At 35.4% G+C, this 22774-nt stretch overlaps 1 protein-coding gene across 33 annotated transcripts in view; it reads left to right on the top strand.

Annotated features, from left to right (window-relative positions):
* The window catches only part of PICALM (phosphatidylinositol binding clathrin assembly protein), a 110966-nt gene that overhangs the window by 68154 nt on the left and 20038 nt on the right, over positions 1–22774 (top strand). For 4 of the 33 annotated variants that reach the window (XM_003832972.6, XM_008958468.6, XM_063608740.1 and 1 more), the window contains exons 10-17: positions 65–188; positions 449–585; positions 4282–4385; positions 10819–10968; positions 16915–17022; positions 18573–18704; positions 18801–18831; positions 19346–19445. In XM_003832972.6, the coding sequence (XP_003833020.1) occupies positions 65–188; positions 449–585; positions 4282–4385; positions 10819–10968; positions 16915–17022; positions 18573–18704; positions 18801–18831; positions 19346–19445 (886 nt within the window). Of the gene's footprint in view, positions 1–64; positions 189–448; positions 586–4281; positions 4386–10818; positions 10969–16914; positions 17023–18572; positions 18705–18800; positions 18832–19345; positions 19446–22487; positions 22512–22774 lie in introns of all 33 variants that reach the window. The other 29 variants (XM_063608751.1, XM_055093827.2, XM_063608748.1 and 26 more) reach the window with 12 other exon arrangements.

The following is a 22774-nucleotide window of genomic DNA, read 5'->3' as shown; positions in this document are numbered from 1 at the left end:
ATGACCTGGGTGTAATGTGAAGTGTTTAGCAAAAAGCCAAATTATCTCTGTTCAATTATCCTAGGGCAACTACACTTTCCAATGCAGTCTCTTCCCTGGCAAGCACTGGTCTATCTCTGACCAAAGTGGATGAAAGGGAAAAGCAGGCAGCATTAGAGGAAGAACAGGCACGTTTGAAAGCTTTAAAGGTAAGTTTGTGCATTCTCCTTATTTCAAAAAATGAGTACAGGTGTTCATTAGGTAAATGGGGCCTCTGCACAGACTTAGAGTCTTAAATGTATAGCTACCTAATGGGCTGAAACTCAGTCTTGACTAACTTTTCGTCCTGACATAGAATTAGGTAAAACAGAATATCTGCTATCAGAACAAATTAGAAAATGCTTTTTTCAGAGGCTGTACAAAGAAATCTGGTTTCTGGAATCCTTATGGTAGTTCCCTTTCTTAACAGGAACAGCGCCTAAAAGAACTTGCAAAGAAACCTCATACCTCTTTAACAACTGCAGCCTCTCCTGTATCCACCTCAGCAGGAGGGATAATGACTGCACCAGCCATTGACATATTTTCTACCCCTAGTTCTTCTAACAGGTAGGAGTAGAAGTTAAGGTTACCTTTGAATATGTAGGTTCAAAGACTTCTAATAGAAATTTTGCAGAACTTTTCAGGTTTACTTTTATTTATGCTTTTATAATCTATTCACACAAAGAGGTGGCGATAAATGGTGATATTGGTATAATACCTAAAGATAAAGTGATGAGTTTATATTTTACGTATTTACGAAATGGAAGATAGTTAAATCACTGATTTATACTAATAGGAATATAGCTGTTATCTCTGGGCCAACTTTTCATTGTGTAAAAATTATGATTAAACACATTTATGAGGCATCTAATGGTTCAAGACCCTTTATAGCTCTTTGACATATGGATATGATATGTATTTCAAAATGCCATTTCATTAGATATTAAACATCTGTCATATCTGTTTCCTGGTTTTAAACTCTGTAATCTGGAACACAGTGACGGAGTTTAGTTGCCAGGTTTCTTGGTATTGAAGCCTACCAGACTAACTTTAATAATCTTGTTGTCTAATTTAAGCTACTTAACATGGAAATATAATATTGCCAGGTAAAGTTGGCATTTTCTGAACCTCAGAGTGGCTTAAATTAGTTTTAAAAGTCAGATTCTGGTTTGAATCCTGGCTCTGTTAGTTCTTAACTTTTTTTGAGAAACCTTGTTTTCAGATGAGACTGTGGTTCTCAACTTTAACATCAGAAGCATTTGGAGAGTTTATTAAACTACAGATATCTGAGTCCCAATCCTAGAGTTCTGATTCAGTAGGTGGGGCCTGGGGCCCAAGAATTTTTGTTTTTAAGATGCTCCCAGGTGACTAGGTTTTAGCACAGTGCATTATTAGCACATGTTAAATGTTCCATAGAGAGTGGTGAGTTTTTTCCTTTCACTTTGTTGTTGCTGTTTATTAACTCACCCTTAAAAGCTCATCTGCCTGCCTACTGACTCCTAATAGCTGAGCCTAATAGCTCAGTGTAAGTTTTACTACGTGAACTGCTTGCTGTATGCATGCTCAGTTGCTACCTGCTCCCTAAAATCTTAGTAGGTGTTTGTTGAATTTAGTTCTTTTTTTTCTTTCAGCTTTACGATTTGTTTGCTCATGTATGCTACCTTCTTTAATCCCCAGTTAAGTAACATTGACCCCATTAAGGGGCAAGTTCTCAACATGGAGATCTTGAAAAGAAGTCTGTCCTAGGAGAAAGAAGTGAAAAGAATGTTCATTGTTCGAGGCTGAAACAAATTATTGGATAAAGAACTAATTTCACTATGTTTTATGTCACATACTAAAAATTTTCACCTTTTTAATAGTAATTAAGGGCAAATCTTACAGCCCATTTACAGAATTATTATTGTATATTCTATATGTTCCCCAAAGCACTAAATGCATTTATATCTACTATCTACACAACTATTGTACATCTAAAAGACATGTCTTCAAAACTTTTTTATAAAAATACAGTTAGAAGGAATAAGTTCTAGTGTTTGATAGCACAGTAGAATTACTAATTAACAATAATTGTATTATCTATATCAAAGTAGCTGGAAGATTTAGAATGTTCTCAACACAGAGAAATGATGAATGTTTGAGGTGTGATAGATGTCCTGATAATTACATGGTATGCATGTATCACAATATCATATGTATCCCATAAATATGTACAATTATTGTATATCCATTTAAAAAGAAAAACATTCTGTTTTGGAGAATATATAAGTTAAAAATTAGGAGCTGGGTGTGGTGGCATGTGCCTGTTGTCCCAGCTACTCAGGAGGTTGAGGCAGGAGGAAGGCCTGAGCCCAGCCGTACAAGCTAGCCTGGGCAACATCTTTGTCTGTTTCTCTCTCAATCTCTCTCTCTCTTTTGAGACGGTGACTTACTCTGTCACCCAGGCTGGAGTGCAGTGGCACGGTCATGGCTCACTGCAGCCTCAACCTCCTGGGCTCAAGCGTACCCTCTGCCTTAGCTTCCCGAGTAGCTGGGACTACAGGCGCACTCCGCAATGCCCAACTATTTTTCGTATTTTTTCGCCATTTTGCCCAAGCTGATCTTGAACTTTTGAACTCAAGCAGTCCACACGCCTCAGCCTCCCAAAGTGCTGGGATTACAGGCATGAGCCACTACACCCAGCCTCCAGACCCCTTCTCTTAAAAAAATTATCTGTACTGTGTTTGAATTCTTAGACACTCTGGGGTCATGTTTTGAGTGGTTCATTAAAATCACATAGAAGTCGGCCGGGCATGGTGGCTCATGCCTGTAATCCCAGCACTTTGGGAGGCTGAGGTGGGCGCATCATGAGGTCAGGAGATCGAGACCATCCTGGCTAACACGGTGAAACCCCATCTCTACTAAAAATATAAAAAATTAGCCGGGCGTGGTGGCGGGCGCCTGTAGTCCCAGCTACTTGGCAGGCTGAGGCAGAAGAATGGCATGAACCCGGGAGGCGGAGCTTGCAGTGAGCCGGGATCGCTCCACTGCACTCCAGCCTGGGTGACGGAGCGAGACTCTGTCTCAAATAAAAAAAATTACATAGAAGTCTTGAGGTAGAAATATATCATGTAAGCCAGGCATGGTGGCTCCCGCCTGTAATCCCAGCACTTTGGGAGGCTCAGGTGGGTGGATCATCTGAGGTCAGGAGTTCGAGGCCAGTCTGGGCAGTGTGGTGAAACCCTGTCTCTACTAAAGGACAAAAATTAGCCAAGCATGGTGGCATGCACCTTTAATCCCAGCTTCTTGGGAGGCTAAGGCATGCGAATCACTGGAACCCAGGAGGTGGAGGTTGCATTGAGCGAAGATCACATCACTGCACTCCAGCCTGGACAACAGAGTGAGACTCTTGTCTCAAAAAAAACAAAACAACAACAAAAAAAGAGGCTGAGCGCAGTGCCTTACACCTGTAATCCCAGCACTCTGGGAGGCCGAGGCGGGCGTATGGCCTGAGGTCAAGAGTTTGAGACCAGCCTGGCCAACATGGTGAAACCCTGTCTCTATTAAAAATACAAAAATTAGCCGGATGCGGTGCTGCGCACCTGTAGTCCCAGCTGCTTGGAAGGCTAAGGCAGGAGAATCATTTGAACCTGGGAGGCAGAGGTTACAGTGAGCCAAGATCACGCCGCTGCACTCCATCCTGGGCGACAGAGCGAGACTCTGTCTCAAAAAAAAAGAAGAAAGAAATATATCATGTAAATAGTGTGTTGTGTGATGGGGTGGCTCTATTCATAAATGCATGTAAAATTTTTTCCCTGTATCATTGATACATAGTTTGGACACTGAGGCACTAGAAGTGAGGTTAATGAGTATTTTACTGTGTAGTGTATTGCAAATGTGATTCAAGTTCTGTGAATATTAAAAGTAAGAAAAGAGTTTTATTAAAAATATTAAAATTGCTATGATATTTTGTATTTTAGAATCTTGTTGTTTAGGTTCATTTTAATAAGGAAATTAGTTTTTTCCAGGGGAAGACATTCATCCTTTTCAGAAGAGCTACTGTTCTTTGAATCCTGTATAAACTTAAGATATGATATTAGATTATTTTTCCAAGCCTCCTTAGAAATATGCTGTCATATGAAGAAACTGTTCCTCTTTTGAGATTTATATTAATGAGACTTTTCTCCCTTGTTTTTGATGTTTTTATCTGTGGTGGGTGGAGAAGGTGACACTAAAGTAGCAAAGTTTTTCTGGTAAATAAAACACGTTTCCAAAATATCTTTCTAGCACATCAAAGCTGCCCAATGATCTGCTTGATTTGCAGCAGCCAACTTTTCACCCATCTGTACATCCTATGTCAACTGCTTCTCAGGTAGCAAGTACGTGGGGAGGTAAGCATTGATGAATTCTATTTTAGATGTTACATGCATCTCTCCTCCTCATTCTGTGGTGTTTACTTATTTGTAGTTTTTTATTACACTTGATACATGAGAACTTGATAAGTATTAAAATGGCAATGAAGCAATTTTATCCCTTGAAGGTATGTTCATTTATTATAAATTAGGAATTTATGTTCAATTAAATTATGAAATGACATTTAATAAAGATAAAACTAAATGTAAGAGGAAGGACCAAGTGTGTTTTTAACTATGAGATTATTCTTTTAATGTTGAATTTTTATTCCATAACCAGAAAATGCATAGTGGTTATTTCGATTTTGGTGTCGAATTTTTTTTTTTTAACTTTTGGGGAATAACTTATCTTTGTGTTAAGTATATGATATAGTTCTAATAAAACTCAGATGGTATTATCACACAGGGAACTATGTTGTGACCATAATTGTCTTGACCAGCTTTATGGTCAAGACATAAATGTTTTAAATGTTTTTTTAATTAAGACCTGAAAGATTTTGCTAGTCAAAGAATTTCCCCCTTGTACCAATAAGAATGTTTGCTGCCCTTAAGCAGTTCTGAAGTGATAGGCTTATCTCTCATAGCAAGATAAATTAATTATTCTAATGAGTTTTTACAGTATGTAAACAAAGCTTTTTTCATTTTATTTTAATGATTTGAATTTAAGAACATTTTAAATTATTTTTTTGAAGGAACTATATCCTAGAAAGTAAGCTCTGTGAAGGCAGGTTTTAAAATATTTTGTTCTGACAAGTAGTTTGTAAATGTTTGTTGAATAAGGTGGGGCACAGAGCAGATAGTAAAACCCTAAAACACTAGATTTCATGGTAATTTTGTGAGCCTGAACTTGATTTAAAAAACTAATTGACTTTGAAGGCTAGTTTAATTTAGCTAAGTTTTAAGATCTGAGAGTAATTCCTAAAAATGACAAGATATTAATAGTTTAAAGTTAAGTATTTTAGAATTATTTCAGAATGAACTATAGATAGTAAATTAAGATTAAGAAAGCAGTTTCTTAATATCCTAATGGTATGTTCTGATTTTTGGATTCTTAATTATTTTCTGCCTTATTGTGAATTGCTTTAGAAAAGGTTAGTAGAATTAACATGACCATTTAAGCAGTTTCAGCTTATTTCCTTTTTTAAAGAAATGCAGTAGTCTTTTTAAAACTAAGGCTGAGTTGTTTTTCTAAATAGACTAAAAATTTTATAGAAGGCCAAATAAAAATATATTAAACATTTCAAAGAAGCTGAACTGCAATTCCTGTTTTGTCTGGACACCATGTACAACTAAAAATGACAAGTTGAAGTTTCTACTTGAAATTGTTAAAGTCACATATGAAAGCAGATAGACTATTACTGTGGAAGAACAATTCTAAGTAATTTCAGTCTGTAAGAATTGTTCTATGTCCTGTTATAAGACATTATTCCATCAAAGTCTCTATGTGACAGACTGCAATATATTGGAATACATTTAATCATGTTTTACTTTTCTATTTTCGGTTATTTTGCTTTGTATGCTGTTTCTGTAAAAATTTCCCCCATATTAAGTCCTATAATTTAATCAGAATTAAATCCTGTCTTGACTTTCATATAAGGATATTTGGCTTCTGAGTTGGTGATAAACAAGGTTTTGACTTCTGCATGATACTGAAGAGTACTTTAAGCCAAGAAAGTTCTAATTCAAGTCAGTACTCATATCCAGGACAATCAGATCGATATATTTTTTTTTAATTTTTAAAATTAAAGTTAGACTAAACTAACTTAAAGTTAGACTGAAATAAAGAAATCTCATATAAGGCCAGGTGCAATGGCTCACACCTGTAATCCCAGTACTTTGGGAAGCCAAGGCGGGCAGATCCCATGAGGACAGGAGTTCCAGAACAGCCTCGCCAACATGGCAAAACCCTGTCTCTACTAAAAATACAAAAATTAGCCAGGTATGGTGGTACACATCTGTAATCCCAGCTTCTTGGGAGGCCGAGGCATGAGAATCACTTGAACCCCGGAGGCGGAAATTGCAATGAGCCGAGATTTGTGCCACCACACTCTAACCTGGGAGACAGAAAAGAAAAGAAAAGAAATCTCATGTATGAGAAGCTTAGATCATAACATTAAATGCTTAAGGTATTTTAAAGTTAACTATTTACTTGAACACTTAAATATGTAACATTTTACATATAATGCTGCTGTTATAGTATATGACAAAGCAAAGGTATGATTTTTTTCATAATCCCCAAATCTTGTACTGTTCTTTTATTGGCTTTTATTAGCTAAAAATGAATGCCAATAACAGACATAGTATTTAATTTAGTTCTTTTAAACACCACAGAAATGATGCACATTCCTAGTCATAGATTAGTGATAAGATAGAGATAAAGAGAAGAAAAGTTTATATGTATATATGAAAGACATTTAAGATTCCACCTTTTGGTAGAATGAAAATGGGAGAACACAAGCTCTCTTGTTGGCCTCATTGTATTATTAATGAGCCTTGACTTTTTCAACAAATGTTGTGGAGTCTAAACAAGCAGTTGGTATTGAATACTAATATCTGAGAAGACCTAGGTTTTCATCACCCTGAAAATTTTGGATGATAGCAAACTTTGAATTTTTATATCTAAAAATATACAATATTATCAGTTTGGTACACTGTTGAGTATTTGAAGCAAGATTTCAGATTTTAGTTTAGGTGTAATAGAATTATCCATTCTGAAGTTTAATTTGCTTTACTTTTAGCTGGCATGAAACACAAAACACTTGATGAAAAAATTTGATTATCTGGGCAGGTGCGGTGGCTCATACCTGTAATTGCAATATTTTAGGAGACCAAGGCAGGAGGATTGTGTTAGCCCAGGAATTTGAGACCAGCCTGGGCAATATAGCAATACCTTGTCTCTACCATGTTTAAAAAAAAAAATCAGTTTAGTGTGTGTGAATGTAGGTATCAGTTGTTTAGGACTTAAAGGTGATAATATGACTGTGGTGCCATTTTAATCCTTGTTTTAACTTTTTTTGGATTTTTTTAGATGACTCTAGTGTAGCATAAAATTAAACTTTTGCGCCAGGTGTGTGGTGGCTCACGCCTGCAATCCCAGCACTTTGGGAGGTTGAGGTGGGTGGATCATTTGACGTCAGGAATTTGAGACCAGGCTGGCCAACATGGTGATACCCCATCTCTACAAAAAATATAAAAATTAGCTGGGTGTGGTGGTGTGCACCTGTAATCCCAGCTACTCGGGAAGCTGAGGCATGAGAGTCGCTTGAACCTGAGAAGCAGAGGTTGCAGTGAGCCAAGATCATGCCCCTGCATTCTAGCCTGGGCGACAGAGCGAACCTCTGTCTCAAAAAAACGAAAAAATTAAACTTGAATGAATAATGAAAAAAAAAGGACAAAACTATATTTAAAATTTTTAGACTGGGTGCAGTGGCTCACACTTGTAATCCCAGCAGTTTGGGAGCTGAGACAGGCAGATTATTTGAACCCAGGAGTTCAACACCAGCCTGGACAACATGGCAAGACCTTGCCTCTACAAAAAAATCAGAAAATAGCCAGGCATGGTGCCATACACCTGTGGTCCCAGCTACTCAGAAGGCTAAAGTGGGGGGATTGCTTGAGCACAGAAGGGTCGAGGCTGCAGTAAGCTATGATTATGCCATTGCATTCCAACCTGGGCAACAGAGCAAGACTCTTATTTAAAAAAAAAAAAAAAACTTTAAGGGATTTCGAATTGCCAGTTTAATAGGTTAACTTGAAATAGCTGGAGCGTTATTATTATACCTTAATGAATTGGTTTTTATTATTATAGTATAATGTCCATTAATAGATTAACATCTTGTAGATTACCTGTAGTGTTTTGTCAAGTAGATTAGGAACTGGTTTTCCTTATCTGATTGATCTAATTATGAATGCATTTGCAAATATTTCTGAATATTCTTCTCTAAGGTGTTTCACGTAATAGGAAGTGATTGAAATTAGGTGCTAGATAAAACCTATCTGTCAGTAGAACAGCGGATGACTGGTAACCTTTCCTGAACATGTGTTTTCTCATAAACCAATGGATCTGTTACAGAAATAATGTGTCTTTAAAAAATTACTTATTTCATGGCTTTTTTTTGCATGAAAAACAGATATTTTACTTGTCTGACAAAATATAATGTACTTTTAAAACTCTATGCAGCTGTTAATATCATGTATTTAAAAACAGAACATTCGGCCGTGTGTGGTGGCTCATGCCTGTAATGCCAGCACTCTGGGGAGGCCAAGGCGGGTGGATCACCTGAGGTCAGGAGTTCGAGGCCAGCCTGGCCAACATGGTGAAACCCCTGTCTCTACTAAAAATAGAAAAATGAGCTGAGCGTGGTGGCACGCGCCTGTAATCCCAGCTACTCGGGAGGTTGAGGCAGGAGAATTGCTTGAACCCAGGAAGCGGAAGTTGCAATGAGCTGAGATGACACCATTGCCCTTCAGCCTAGACGACACAGCGAGTTCGACTCTGTCTCAAAAAAAAAAAAAAAAAAAAAACACACCCAGAACTTTCAGCCTAACTGGCCAACTGTAAGCTTAATGCAACTCCTTTCTTATGCAAGAAGAAGCTAGAGTGGCCATCAGTATATATATTAGCTAAAATATATATATTTTTTTAGTACTAAAAACCAATGTCCTTGGTGGCTCATGCCTGTAATCCCAGCACTTTGGGAGGCCAAGGCAGGAGGATTGCTTGAGTCCAGGCAGGTGTTCAAGACTAGCGTTGGTATCATAGCATCTCTACAAAAATTAAATTAGCCAGGCATGGTGGCACATGCCTGTAGTCTCAGCTACTCGGAAGGCTGAGGTGGGAGCATCACTTGAGCCCAGGAGTTTGAGGCTACAGTGAGCTATGATTGTACCACTGCAGTCTGCCTGGGCAACAGAGCAAGACCCACTCTCAAAAAGAAGAAAACAAAAAAACCCACCGTGCCCCCCTGCAACTTCTTGTAACTATTTAACTATTTTCTAGTTTCTATTTCTGAATTACTGTTTTCTGATTCTTTTTTCCCAGTGTTCCATTTATTGGGGGTGGAATGATGGGAAAGATTTCGAGTTTGAATAGCATAATCAGCATATTTTGATAGATTTGTAGGACTTTTTTTTTTTTTTTAGTGTGAATTGATGTTCCATAAGAATACTATTATAGAAAAGTTCTTACTACAGAAAAAGTTGTGTTTAAAAGATGTGTTGTTTTTAAAATCATAACCTGAGTATTTTCTTGATTTTTTTTTTTTCCTTTTTCAAACAGTTGTATTTGAGCTTGTAGAATGCTTGCCTTGAATTTTTTGACTTTAAAGGAAGTGTGCCTATATCATAGTAAATGAGCTGGTCCTTAGGCCACTGTTGCCTTCTTAATGTTCAATCATACAATCTTAAGAGTAAAACACAGTACCTAGTACTATGAAGATACCACAGTATATTTCAGTGAAGGTCAAGAACTAAACTAGAACAGACAAGAAGATTCCACTGTTTAGAATTACAGGAGTATCCTCTTATTTTAATTATGTTACAAAGAAAAAATTATGATACTATTTTTGCTGCTTTTTATTTTTTCTTTCCCCATTTAGTTAGCTCTTTAAATCTTGAGAAGTAAGGAAAAATAGATTTCAGTCATTAGAATGATAATTATCTTGAATAAGGTGTCAGTATAATAATTATCTGACTCTAGAATAACTTTAGATAAAGGATTTGATATAATACATATTTATATCATTCTAGTAGGCAAACAACACTTTTGTTGTTCCTTTAGCAAATCATTTAAAGACTAAAGCTCTTAGATAGACATTCAAAGGTGTTCGCAGTCTATTAAGTGGACATTCTTTCATCTCTGTTCTTAATTATCTAAAATTCTTTCCCCCATCCTTAGATTTTTTTCTTCATCTTTATTTTTTATTTTGAATCTATGCAGGAATTATCTGCACATGCCAAAACCAGCTTCTTAGCCCTAATTTGTCATTACCCTCTTTTTTTCTTTGAAAGTTTACTCACGACACACATACCAATTGTCAATATCAATTATTCAAGTAAACACAGCTATACCACCACAACCAGCACTCTCACCTAGGACAGGGAAGATTGGTGCAGGATGGGTGGCTCTTTATAGAAACATCTTGGTTATTATTCCGTTTTTTAACTACCTGACTGTTGGCTTTCTGGTGTTAACAAATAAAAGGATTTTTTCTAAGGATTCACTTAAAAATATGTTAAATGCAATTCTTCTATCTTGATAATTAGGTATTTTTTGTTTTTGATAATTTAGATATTTAAGATTAATAAGCAATAATATAGTTACTACTTTTCACTTTGCATCTTTTGACTAATTACAATACTAATTTATTTACTTCCTTTCTTCATTTTGCTGTAATACATTTGGACTGCACAGATCCTTTCTCTGCTACTGTAGATGCTGTTGATGATGCCATTCCAAGCTTAAATCCTTTCCTCACAAAAAGTAGTGGTGATGTTCACCTTTCCATTTCTTCAGATGTATCTACTTTTACTACTAGGACACCTACTCATGAAATGTTTGTTGGTAAAGTACCATTTAACCTTTTTTTCCAATCAATGTTTATACTGCCTAACTATATTTTACGTGTCCATTAATTATTTTAAAAGCACTGCAATAATTACTTTAGATTTTAATATCAAATTCTAAAACTAACCAGCAATAATGTAGTGAGGTTTTTAAATTGACACTAGTATCCCAATTTTATTTATACAGACTTTTAGGAAAATTTCTCTTGATGTTGAACTTTTTTTTTTTTTTTGGTGTTTGGTTCTCTGTCGTGTTATAGTGCAATACTCTAGCTGTCTAGTATCACATGCAGCTTCCTGTTTTAGTTTGGAGAACTGGTTGAAAAGTAACATCACTTAAACTTACATGTTTATATGTGATTATATTTTTCTCTTTGTGCTTGGGAGAGAGGGTGGTTAATCACTCTTAGCAGCTATCTTTAATATTTTATTTCTCTTTTAACTGTTGCATGTCACAGTTTTATATTGTCCAAAATCTATGCATATCTTTTATCCCATTCTGAAGGATTTCACTTTATTGATAGTATAGAGATAAAAGTAGGAAGTATGTGTTTCATTTTAAATAGTAAAGCAGAAACGCAACTTGACTTGGATATCCTGTAATTACAGTATAAAAAGGCAGAATTTCACACTGAGGTTATATAGGGAATAGTAAGTTTTAAAGTATATACTGAAGCTGAAATAAATGTTTTTGAATTCTGCTGAAAAAGATGCTAACTCTGCTCCCCCTCAGCCCCAAAGATGATGAAATTTCTTTTGTTCAGTTCAGAGAAACAGCTTAACGGTGATGTGAATTTAAATATTTGATTAAAACAGCATGCAGAAAGTCATCAGTATACCCTCAACAAATCATGTGACCACATTCTAAATATTCTCTTAGATATATATAAGTGAGAGGAAGGAAGAGAAGGAAGAATTAACTAGAAAGCAAGTTAGTAGAAGGAGATCAGACAAAGTTCCAAGTCAGGTGTTGTAAAAATATGACTAGTCTAATAGCTTAAAACACATATATATCCAAAGTGTGATAATTCATTGCAGTAATTCCTTCATGTCATTTTGATACAAGTTGCCAGCCCTTACTCTATAGGATTAAGAACAATCCAGAAAAATCAGAATAGCTGTGTATCTAGACAGCCTCTGACCTTGACAGAGGGAAGACATTTATCTGATACAATGATCAGTGTAATAGGTAGCTTGTCCTCATTGAAGCTTTAAGAACACTGAATTGTACATAAAGGAGAGTTGTGGTCTTAACTATGCTGCATATGTGAGTGTCTGTGAAAGTGTCTAGGCGTTCTTTCTTAGCTGTAAAACCACACATTAGAGGACACGATAGTGTTGGCTAAAAAGCCAACTGCCTAATATTTCTTTTCTAATGAGATACAGTGTTGGGTTTTTCTTTCTAATTTATGCAAACGGGATATGTTTTTTTAATACTTCATGGAGCCTTAAGTTCTTTTTTTAGTAAGTTGTAATTTGAAGAATGCCAAGTGCTTGGGCTCCCCCCATTTTTTGTTTTTCTTGATTACCCATCCCACTCATAACTGTTCCTCCTCTTCTCTTTCTTTTTTCTTTCTCTTCTTCCTCTTATTCCTCACCTGCCTCCCTAGCTGCTTCCCTGATTCTTTCCTTCCCCTTCCCCTCTTTTTCCCCCTTTCCTTACTCCTTTCCCACCTTCCTGCCTTGTATGCCTTGTCAGAATTTTTTGTGTCACATAAGTTTATCCTAATACTACCTTTATGTGCCTTGTTTCTTCTACTGTAGCCAGCTCATTTGGAGCTAGATAACAGTATCTTTACAACTTATTTATGCAGGAAGGATTTTTTTTTTCTTAAAATGAGTTTTTATAAACTTGGTAAGAAAAAATATACTTATTTGCTTTCAGAGAACACACTAGTTTTTGCCTAATTCATTTGCCTTAATTAAACACTTGGTGGTTTTATGAATAGTTGCTTATCATCTTCTTACTTTACTCCATTCTCAAGACCTTAAATTTTCAGAAGCATAAAAACGTTTTAATATTACAAGGTTATGGAATCTGAAGTTTTGTATTATCTATGTCTTTCCACATATATTCAAGGCCAGTGTGGTAGCAATAAAACCTCAAAAGTCCAGCTGATATTTTCTGTGTGCATAGTAGTTATTACTGTAGTTAAGCTGGCATTAAAAAGAATGTTTGACACAACTAAAGAATTGAGGCTCTTGATCACAAGAATTGGACAGGACTAAATGTATTTTAAAATGGAATTTATTAGGGCATTTGATGGTATATGCTTGGAGCCTAGTGAACTTAGGTTTGAATTCTAGTTCTGCTTCATGAACTTGACTTTAAGCAAGTATTTAACCTTTTTAAGGCTATGCAAGTTGGGATAATAGTGTCTTGCAGGATTGTCCTGAAGTTTACATATATGACTATGTAACATCTAGCACTTTGCTAGGTATATAAAAGTATCAAAACGACTACTACTAAAAACCATCTCGGGAGCTGGGTACAGTAGCTGGTACCCATAATTCCAGCTAATTAGGAAGCTGAGGCAGGAGGATAGCTTGAGGCCAGGAGTTTGAGGCCAGCCTGGGCAACATGCAAGACCCCATCTCTCAGAAAATTTAAAGAATTTAAAATTCTTGTATATGTGGACCACATCATAATTAGAATGTACTTCTCACCTAAATTATTATGTAGTCATCAACTAAAATCTTAAACATTGATTTTTTCTTTATTGCTTTTAGATTTTAAAATTGCCAAAGATTATTCACTTTTTTTTGGTCTAATATTAACAATGAAAAGCTCAAGAAGTTCATAAAATTTGAGTTGTTTTTAATAATAGTTATAGCAATAGTAAAAAGTTTCTTTTTCTACTTACTATATTATGTAAGGTGAAATACTTGGGATTAAACTGAAAACCCTGATAGATTCTAGAATCAAACAAATGGGGGTTCAAGTCTTGGTTCTGATGCTTACTAAATCTTTGACCTTGGGTACATTATGTAATCTCTCTTTGTTTCCTCATCTGTAAAACAGGGATAATAATAACTATGTCATAGGGTTTATGTGAGGTTTAAATAATACCCTGTTTATAAAGCCCTTGCATAGTGTTTAGTAGTGTTTAATAAATGGTAGTAGTTACTTTGACAAAAAAGTATGAGTCCTAATTTATTGCGAAACTACCACCAAAATCAATTAACAATCCACCCAAATTTTGTAAAAGGTGTTTGGAATGCCTTTCTGTCCCCAAAGCTTGTTGATCTTGTACTTTTCAATTAATTTATTATTGTCCTCTTGAGATTTAACCTGCAGGCCAGTGGTTTCTAAATGATAAACTGTGGATTGGTGCTGGTTAGTGAGAAAGTTTTCACTGGGCCTTGGTGAAATGGAAGAGTAAGCAGGACAATGTAATGATATCATAAAGTTAACCTTAACTCAGAGCTCAGCGCCTGCTCTTTTTAGCCTGTGCGCACGCGTGTATGTGTGTGTGTGTATTTCTGTAAACTTTCTCTTTTAGAATAGTGATACTAGCTGGGTCTTTTTGTTTTAAATAACTTTTAAAAATTAAAAGTTGGCAGTCCTGATAGTTTCACAAAAAGTCGATAACGTGCATTGAAATTATGATGTAAAACTAACCTTGTTGGTGTATGTGTTTCAGGCATGCAGTAATTACTTAAAAGATTTTTACTTTAGAAATTTGGAAATAAACTGCTTGCCTCCCTGATAACTGTGTGACTTTAAGCAAATATTAATAGCCGATTAGCTATTGCAATTTATTAATTTCTTTTTTTAACTTTTTTTTACTTTTTCCCTCTGTTTATAGAGGCTTTTAAAACTTGAGATACAAGTTCTGGGTTACTTTATAGTCTTTCTAACCTTGTATACTTTTAGGTAATTATGTCGTAATTTCACAGATTGGTACCTCTAGGCACCTCAGGAGATGGCTCCTCTTTTTACAGAAAGTAATGAAGTAATTTCTGTGTGACTATAAAGGATAGGCTTATCTGTTATATCAATCATATTCTAGAAGGCTGAGGCAAAGTAGCAGGAGAAAATGGGAATTTGATATATTGGCCTAATTTTAAATTGTTGTTCCATATATAATCTAAAAGTTAGTGACATCAGTAGCCAAGATTATTACCAGAATGATTTAAAGAACATTATTTGTACTACTTACACTCTGATGATAGCATGGACACATAATTAAGCACGATGGATTTTTTTCTTGAGTAGATACATTCGCTTTTTATGTAGAGTTAAGAGAACAACCAATAAGCTGATGGCATAATTCTTAAACATCTTGCACACTTAAAAATATTATTAAATTGGTAAGTCTAGGATTCTCAGATCCTTTTGATGAATAGTCAGAAGATTTATATACTAAATTATTTGGTATTTTGATAGTGTTTTGTGTTCTCATTGTATGACCAATGTCTTTGACTTAATAGTAGTTTAAGGGTTACGTGATTATGGAACAAGATCAAACTGGTACATTCTCTAAAAATGTGTGCGCTACAGAATAGTCATTATAGGATGTGTAAAATGCTACTTTAAAGTAGTATCATTAGTGTGGATCAGCTTGTATGGTTCTTTGCTAATAATAAATTGTTGTTTCTGTCTTTGAGGACCTTCTTGGACATCTCACCAAATCTTGTCCTACTTTTTACAGTTTTCTTTGAGATCAGTCTCTCTAGTACAGCATGGCATCATTATACTTCTTTATGTCCTGGTGTTACACATTAAGAATTCAAAGTGAGATTCTGACCTGAATAGAGGAGGGGAAGAAAGGGATCCTAAATTTAGGACACCAAAAGTTTAACTTCTCCCTAATGGTGTAGTTGTTAACCTTCTAATAATATAGGTGGTTTTTGTTTGCTTCTTGGGTTTTTTATATTCTGACTTAGTAGAATTTAGAAAAGGAAGAGACCTTAGGAGCCTTATGACATTCCACGAGGTGAAATAATTTCTTCTTTGTGATCCTTGTGAGGTTGATATTTATTTGGATATACTCAATGATTGAAAGTTCTCCAAATCACATGACAGACCTAACATTTTTAGGTGATTTTAATTCTTTTCAGCCCCTAGACATTCAGAACCTTACTTAAATATAACCTCACATAATTGGAAATCTTATATTTATTAACTCTGTATAGGCTGATCTTAAAGATGTGAGCTTATTGTCTGTGTAATACCACTAGCATTAGTGTAACGCAGGCAAGAAAGAATAAGGTCTGTTAATGGTTTTGTGTTGCAAAACTAGAGTCACCTTAATTAGTATGCTTGAGTTTGTGCTTGTCATCCCCACTGTTGCAAGTACTAAGTTGAAGTTAGAGAGTGGTTGAGAGTTGAAAGTGGCATATCTTTTTTCTTTGATGTTTTAAAAGCATATGGATACAGGTGGACATAAGGATTAGTGAGTTGGAACATTCAGAATCCCATCACTGAACTTAAGCTATTTCGCTTTTGATTAACTGTTGAAGGAAGGATGGAGAGAAATACGGAAAATGGGTAGGTGGGAGGGAGAAAAACTTTTATCTTGGGGATACTAGAAGTTTCATACTTGTTTTTTAAAGCACCACAGAATTCTTACTGCATTCTCAGCTGATCCCTTAAATGTTTTGCTTCATGCAAAATCTTGTAATTTTAGATGTGTTTAGTTTTTTAAAGATTATCTGCATATAAAATTAAGGTAAAAGATAAGCAAAGATTTCTGTAATGAAGCATATTTTCAGTTCAGTGTGAGTTGCTCATTTGTTAATTTTGTCAGTAGGATGATTTTGTTAGGGAAAACGCAATCACTGCGAAAAATGTGATATAGAAAACATTTTGCTTGAAGGATTGGCTTTGTTTTTGTTTGGGGAATTTAGTGCATTTTCCATTCTATTGTCATCATTATTAAATAGTCGTAAATATAGAGTTATTAAATAATTGAGCTTTTTTCCATTTTGGTTTACTCAGGATTCACTCCTTCTCCAGTTGCACAGCCACACCCTTCAGCTGGCCTTAATGTTGACTTTGAATCTGTGTTTGGAAATAAATCTACAAATGTTATTGTAGATTCTGGGGGTAAGGAAAAAAATTTTATTAAAAATATTATAATGTCCTAATTTAGATTCTGTGTAAGGAAAAATAATGCTGCTTTTAAAATGTTTAGATGTATTAAATTGGGGTAGCCAAAGAAATTGTCCCATCCCCCCAAGCACTAGATGAGAACTTCAAGGAGCTGTTTAGTCATTATTCTTTTATTGGTGCCAATTTAGACTTTGGGAAGAGTTAGTTAGTCCTAGAGCAAAATAAGAGAGAAAAAGAGATTTAGCTCTGTAGAATGCTAAGTTGCTTGTGACTATGTGTAGATGTTGTGCCTTTTTAGGCATACAATTTTTACTTTTACTGAAATGAATAATAACTGTATTGTCTCTTAATGTATGAAATTGGCTGTGTTTGTAAACTAGAATAATACAACTTGTGGTACCTTGACTTGTTTAAATAGTCTATGTATAAACAACTAGAATGTATTAAATAATCAGGCCTGTGGGTACAGGAGCTTTTTATTGTTTTATGAATGATTCTTATTATGGTTCATTTGTCTTAAAGGAACTTTATAGATCTGTAGAACCAGGTTTCCACTTTGTGTTTTCATTAATACCTTGTTAATTTGAAGTGCCTATAAAACTTTGACACTCATAATTCTGTTCTTACCATCGGATGGCCTTTGATTTTGGTCAGTAATTAACTTTTAGCCATTTAGAGAGAATATATTGAGATGTTCTTAATTTTATAACATATAATTAGTTATCCTTCAAAAACTAAGAAGCAAGCCTATAAAGAATATGTATGGACTAAGAATTTATTTTTTTCTATGCACTAGTAGGTTTATGATAATATTTTTTTGCTGCGGTAGGTTTTAGTTTGTCTTGCCTGGGAAAGTGGAAAGAGAGACCAATCGTTGTGAACTATCATCTTTGGTGACTTTCTTTTTCAAACTGTAATATTCCTAGATCATACTATTGAGTCCCATAGAGGGTTTGTTTGATTGGATTTTCTTTTATTTTCTATAATTTGGTGAGGAAAACTTAAAGAATTTTATTTTCATTTTTAAGAATTGTTCTCGTTTACTAGATGGGCTTATACAATTACAGTATTTAGCAGTTTCTTAGATATAGTTCACTCTTACATTCTCTGCTTTTAAAAAAAAGGTCTATAAAATCTTATTTCTTAACGTAAAAGGAACTTTTTTCAAAGTTCCAGAGAGCTATTTTTTAACCTATATTGCTTTAGATATAAGTGAGTCTTCAGAAAATTTTGCTGGGCTAGCAGGAGAATTACATTTGTTTTTTTTCCCTTTTATAATACTTCTCTCTTATCCCCTTTAACCCTAATGTAATTTTGTCATGAGATAAGAGATGATTTCTGTCAAAGCAAATACAGCCTTCTCAGTCAATTCAGTATGAAGTGGTGACTTTCTTCATTTTCCATTTAAAGACATTTACTAATGTCTATTTTTTGGATAACTTTTCCAGTGAATAAACAAGGAGAAAAGGCAAAGACCTCCTTTAGAAAACCATAGCATCATAAAGTTCCTTACAAATTCTGTTTCGTCTGTTTGTAACTTTAAGGCTTTGATGAACTAGGTGGACTTCTCAAACCAACAGTGGCCTCTCAGAACCAGAACCTTCCTGTTGCCAAACTCCCACCTAACAAGTTAGTATCTGATGACTTGGATTCATCTTTAGCCAACCTTGTGGGCAGTAAGTAGTCTTTGGATACGTTAATCTTCTTTTATGTTGTTTTATTAAACTGCGTCTCGTGTTATAAAATGCTTTTTTGTTTTTCTCCTTTCCTAGATCTTGGCATTGGAAATGGAACCACTAAGAAGTGAGTGTTTAATATACACATTGTTTTCTCCATGTGTTATTTAGTGTTTTCTCCATGTGTTATTTGGATGGTTGATTTGGCTTTCCTCTCAAAAATATGTATAGAGATATCAAGTCTGCATCTTTTTTTTTTTTTTTTTTGACACGGAGTCTCGCTCTGTTGCTCAGGCTGGAGTGCAGTGGCACAATCTCGGCCCACTGCAAGCTCCGCCTCTCGGATTCACGCCGTTCTTCTGCCTCAGCCTCTCAAGTAGCTGTACTACAGGCACCCACCACCATGCCTGGCTAATTTTTTTGTATTTTTAGTAGAGACGGGGTTTCGCCGTGTTAGCCAGGTTGGTCTCAATCTCCTGACCTCAAGTGATTTGCCCACCTTGGCCTCCCAAAGTGCTGGGATTACAGGCGTGAGCCACCACGCCCAGCCTCAAGTCTCTATCTTACTCTGTTCAATATAAGTATATAGCTAAGGAAACTTTATAGAGACATTTAATATTCTCACTTATGTTTATTTAAAGTGATGTAAATTGGAGTCAACCAGGTGAAAAGAAGTTAACTGGAGGATCTAACTGGCAACCAAAGGTTGCACCAACAACCGCTTGGAATGCTGCAACAATGGTGAGTTGAAAAAGCTCCTGATAGACTAACAGTTGAATAATTTAGTTAAATATGTAACATGAAAATGTTTTTAAAGTGATAGACATAAATAGAAGGATTGTTACTGAGTTTAGAAGTATAAGTAATTGTATTTCTTTCAAAGGAAGCTGGTTGCCTATATTTACCAGATACATTTTAGTGGCTAACAAGTATTTGAGGGTTACTTTGTGCCAGACATATTCCAGTAAATAATAATGTTTTATTTTTTATAATCCTCCTATTAATGTGTTAGTCACTATTATTATCCCTATTTTACTGATGAGGAAGTGGAGGCTCAGAGTTATTAAGCAATGTGCTCAGGATTACAGAGATCTTAAATGATTAGTTGAATTTTTATAACCTAGGCAGCCTAACTATAGAACATACGTCCTTAATCACTACTCTATATTACTGACCTCAAATTTTTTATTTATTTTTCTAAAATACGAAATCTTATTTCATTATTGGTAAAGAAACTATACTTGCTTGGGTTTTGTCATATAATTTATATATATGACAATGTGTTTGACAATTATATATATGTCATATAACTTACACAGTTGATACTCATTATTTGTGGCAGTTAAGTACTTAAGTCACCCCAAACACTGAATTAGTGAACGCTGAACCCTTGCTGGGGGAAATATATGCATATATGTATATGTCACATAGACGATCCTTTTAGAAAACCTCATTCTAGTATATTCTATTTTCTTTATTTTATGAAAGAGGAAATAAAGTTCAGAAGTGTTAAGTGACTTGCTTAAGGCTGTCGCACTAACTGGTGCCAGAGTTGGAATTTTAGCCCTGTCCAGCTGGCCCCAGAGTCAGAGTTTCTTGCAGTATGATGGACTCCCCATCCTCCTTCTCTATCCTCTGGTCTGGTATGAGAGCTGAACCAAGGCAGAGTGTCCTTTGTTCCATCTCAGCTGGAGGTGAACTGTATTGGATGAGTCAAATTTTTGCCCCTCTGCAAATGAGCATGAATGGCCTTGAAAGCACCAGGAGTGTTGATTTTTGGTGTCACAAAGTTTATCATGTAGGTGAATTTGCAAATATGGAATCCATTAATATTGAGGATTAACTGTATTTTCTAATTAAATAATTAGCATCTAGTAATGAAGAGGTTTTAGTATGTTTTAATTACTGTAAGGTATGGTAGACCCAGAATAGCTTTGTGGCTATTCTCCTGTCCTTGGCCAGCTTCTATCTTACCAACCAACAAATTTTCGTCAGTCAAAGAAAACTCCTTCTTGTGGAAAAGTTTGAAGCATTCTTTCTCCAGACAGTAGGCTAGTAGCTGTGTTTTGATTACACGGGCTACACGTTACTGACAGCTGTACTGTTACTGTTAGAGGCTGCTGTTGTCCTTATAGCCACTTCCAGAGCACTGCCCTGTTTTCTGTGGGTTAATGATATGTTAAAATTAGTAGGACTGAGCTAAAAATAGTATGTTTGTTAAAATTTGTGCATTTTATTATATAGCTTAAGACTTCATAAATGGAAAGTAATATTGAGATTTAGCTACCTTTTTAAGGCAGTGTTTTTTTGTTGTTGTTGTTTTTGTTTTCTTTCAGACAGTGTTCATTGCCATCACTAATTTTATTATTTTGTATTTTTTTTTTTTTGAGACGGAGTCTTGCTCTTTTGCCCAGGCTACATTGCAGTGGCGCGACCTCAGCTCACTGCAACCTCTGCCTCCCAGGTTCAAGTGATTCTCCTGCCTTAGCCTCCCGAGTAGCTGGGATTACAGGTGCCCACCACCAGGTCCAGCTAATTTTTAAATTTTTAGTAGAGACTGGGTTTTATTATGTTGGCCAGGCTGGTCTTGAACTGCTGACCTCAAGTGATCCACCCGCCTCGGCCTCCCAGAGTGCTGGGATTACAGGCCTGAGCTACCACGCCCAGCCTATCATCACTGATTTTAAAACTTTGCATTTAAGTAGTTTAGATTTTTATACACACAAATACACAATCTTAAACATGTAAATGTTGCTGTCTTGAGGGAATTGGAGCATGTATCACCCCACTTCTTAAGATTTTTTTTTTCCCTAAGTGCAAAGCAGTTGAAAAGCAGATTTAAGTTGAAATCCATCTCTTTGACTCTGAATCCAGTCTTCTTCCCACTATAACACACCTCACCGACTAGGATATGGTAGGAGTTTAGAGTAGTGGATTTTATGGACTCGTGTGAATTATGACATTGATGATGTATGAGGAATGATATAAATACCAGTGCTGCTATTAAAATATAATGAATATTTTCTTATATTAAGTTAGTATTAATCTATATGAAGTATTAGGAGTTCATAGATAGCACTTAAGACCGACTACTAAAATGTAGTAGGTATTTAGTCATGTAGAATTTGTATTTAAGTTGATAAGGTAACAGTCTTTATCTTGCTGTGTTATATATGGTAATGTGTATCATCTCCTAAGGATTTTGCTAAAATATTTATATGTATTTTATGGAGTTTTCTTTTTAATGGCTAATGTTTGGGGCTGATAATGTGATTCACTACTTAAGATAAACTGCTGCTTTTGACATTTCTTTACATTTCTAACCTTTTTATTAATCCTTAAACACTGTCAAGGTTTTTCAGTGTTTTTTAAATTTAACACAAATTCATTGGAATTTTATTAAAATATATATTATACTACAAATTCTTTTAATTAGTGCTTGCTTTTTTTCTGTGGTAGACATCTGATGCAACCCTGTTTATGCGATGCCCAGAATTTTGCACTATTGACACTGTTGATAGAATTGATGTTTTAATGGTACTTGTAATCAATAAACTATTTTTTATATAAAGAGATGAGGCCAAAGACTACAATTCCCTTGTCAACCTTGATAGTGTTTTAGTATAGATGTTCTTTCATTAGATACTGGAAATACAAGGGATTTTAGGTAGTTAGTGAATGTACATGTGAACTAAAATGCTCTCTGTGTATTTTCTGTTGTGTAAGTACTTGTTCTAATCCAGTGTTATTGCATTATGTAATTGTTCTCCCTGGGAAAAACAGAATGGCATGCATTTTCCACAATACGTAAGTGACCAAAAACGAGCCTTTTTGCAATAAATTGGCATGCTATTAACCACTGCTGTAGCAGAATCTCATAACCTTTCAGCTATTACTTGTTTTCACATTCAGATTTTCAATGTGCCAGAAATTCTTCCTAGCATCTACTGATTTCATGGGTGTGTTGCAGAATTGATTCTGATGGTGGCATGGGAAATACCGATTTTTTTTCTTGCTTAATATTCCGCCATTTGCTGCCAGATGGCTGGGTGTCTGTGTGTGTATCTGTG

This window comes from Pan paniscus, chromosome 9 (assembly GCF_029289425.2).
Source record: "Pan paniscus chromosome 9, NHGRI_mPanPan1-v2.0_pri, whole genome shotgun sequence".
Taxonomy (NCBI): domain Eukaryota; kingdom Metazoa; phylum Chordata; class Mammalia; order Primates; family Hominidae; genus Pan; species Pan paniscus.
Note: the sequence above shows the minus strand (reverse complement) of the source record. Positions and strands in the feature narration are given on the sequence as shown.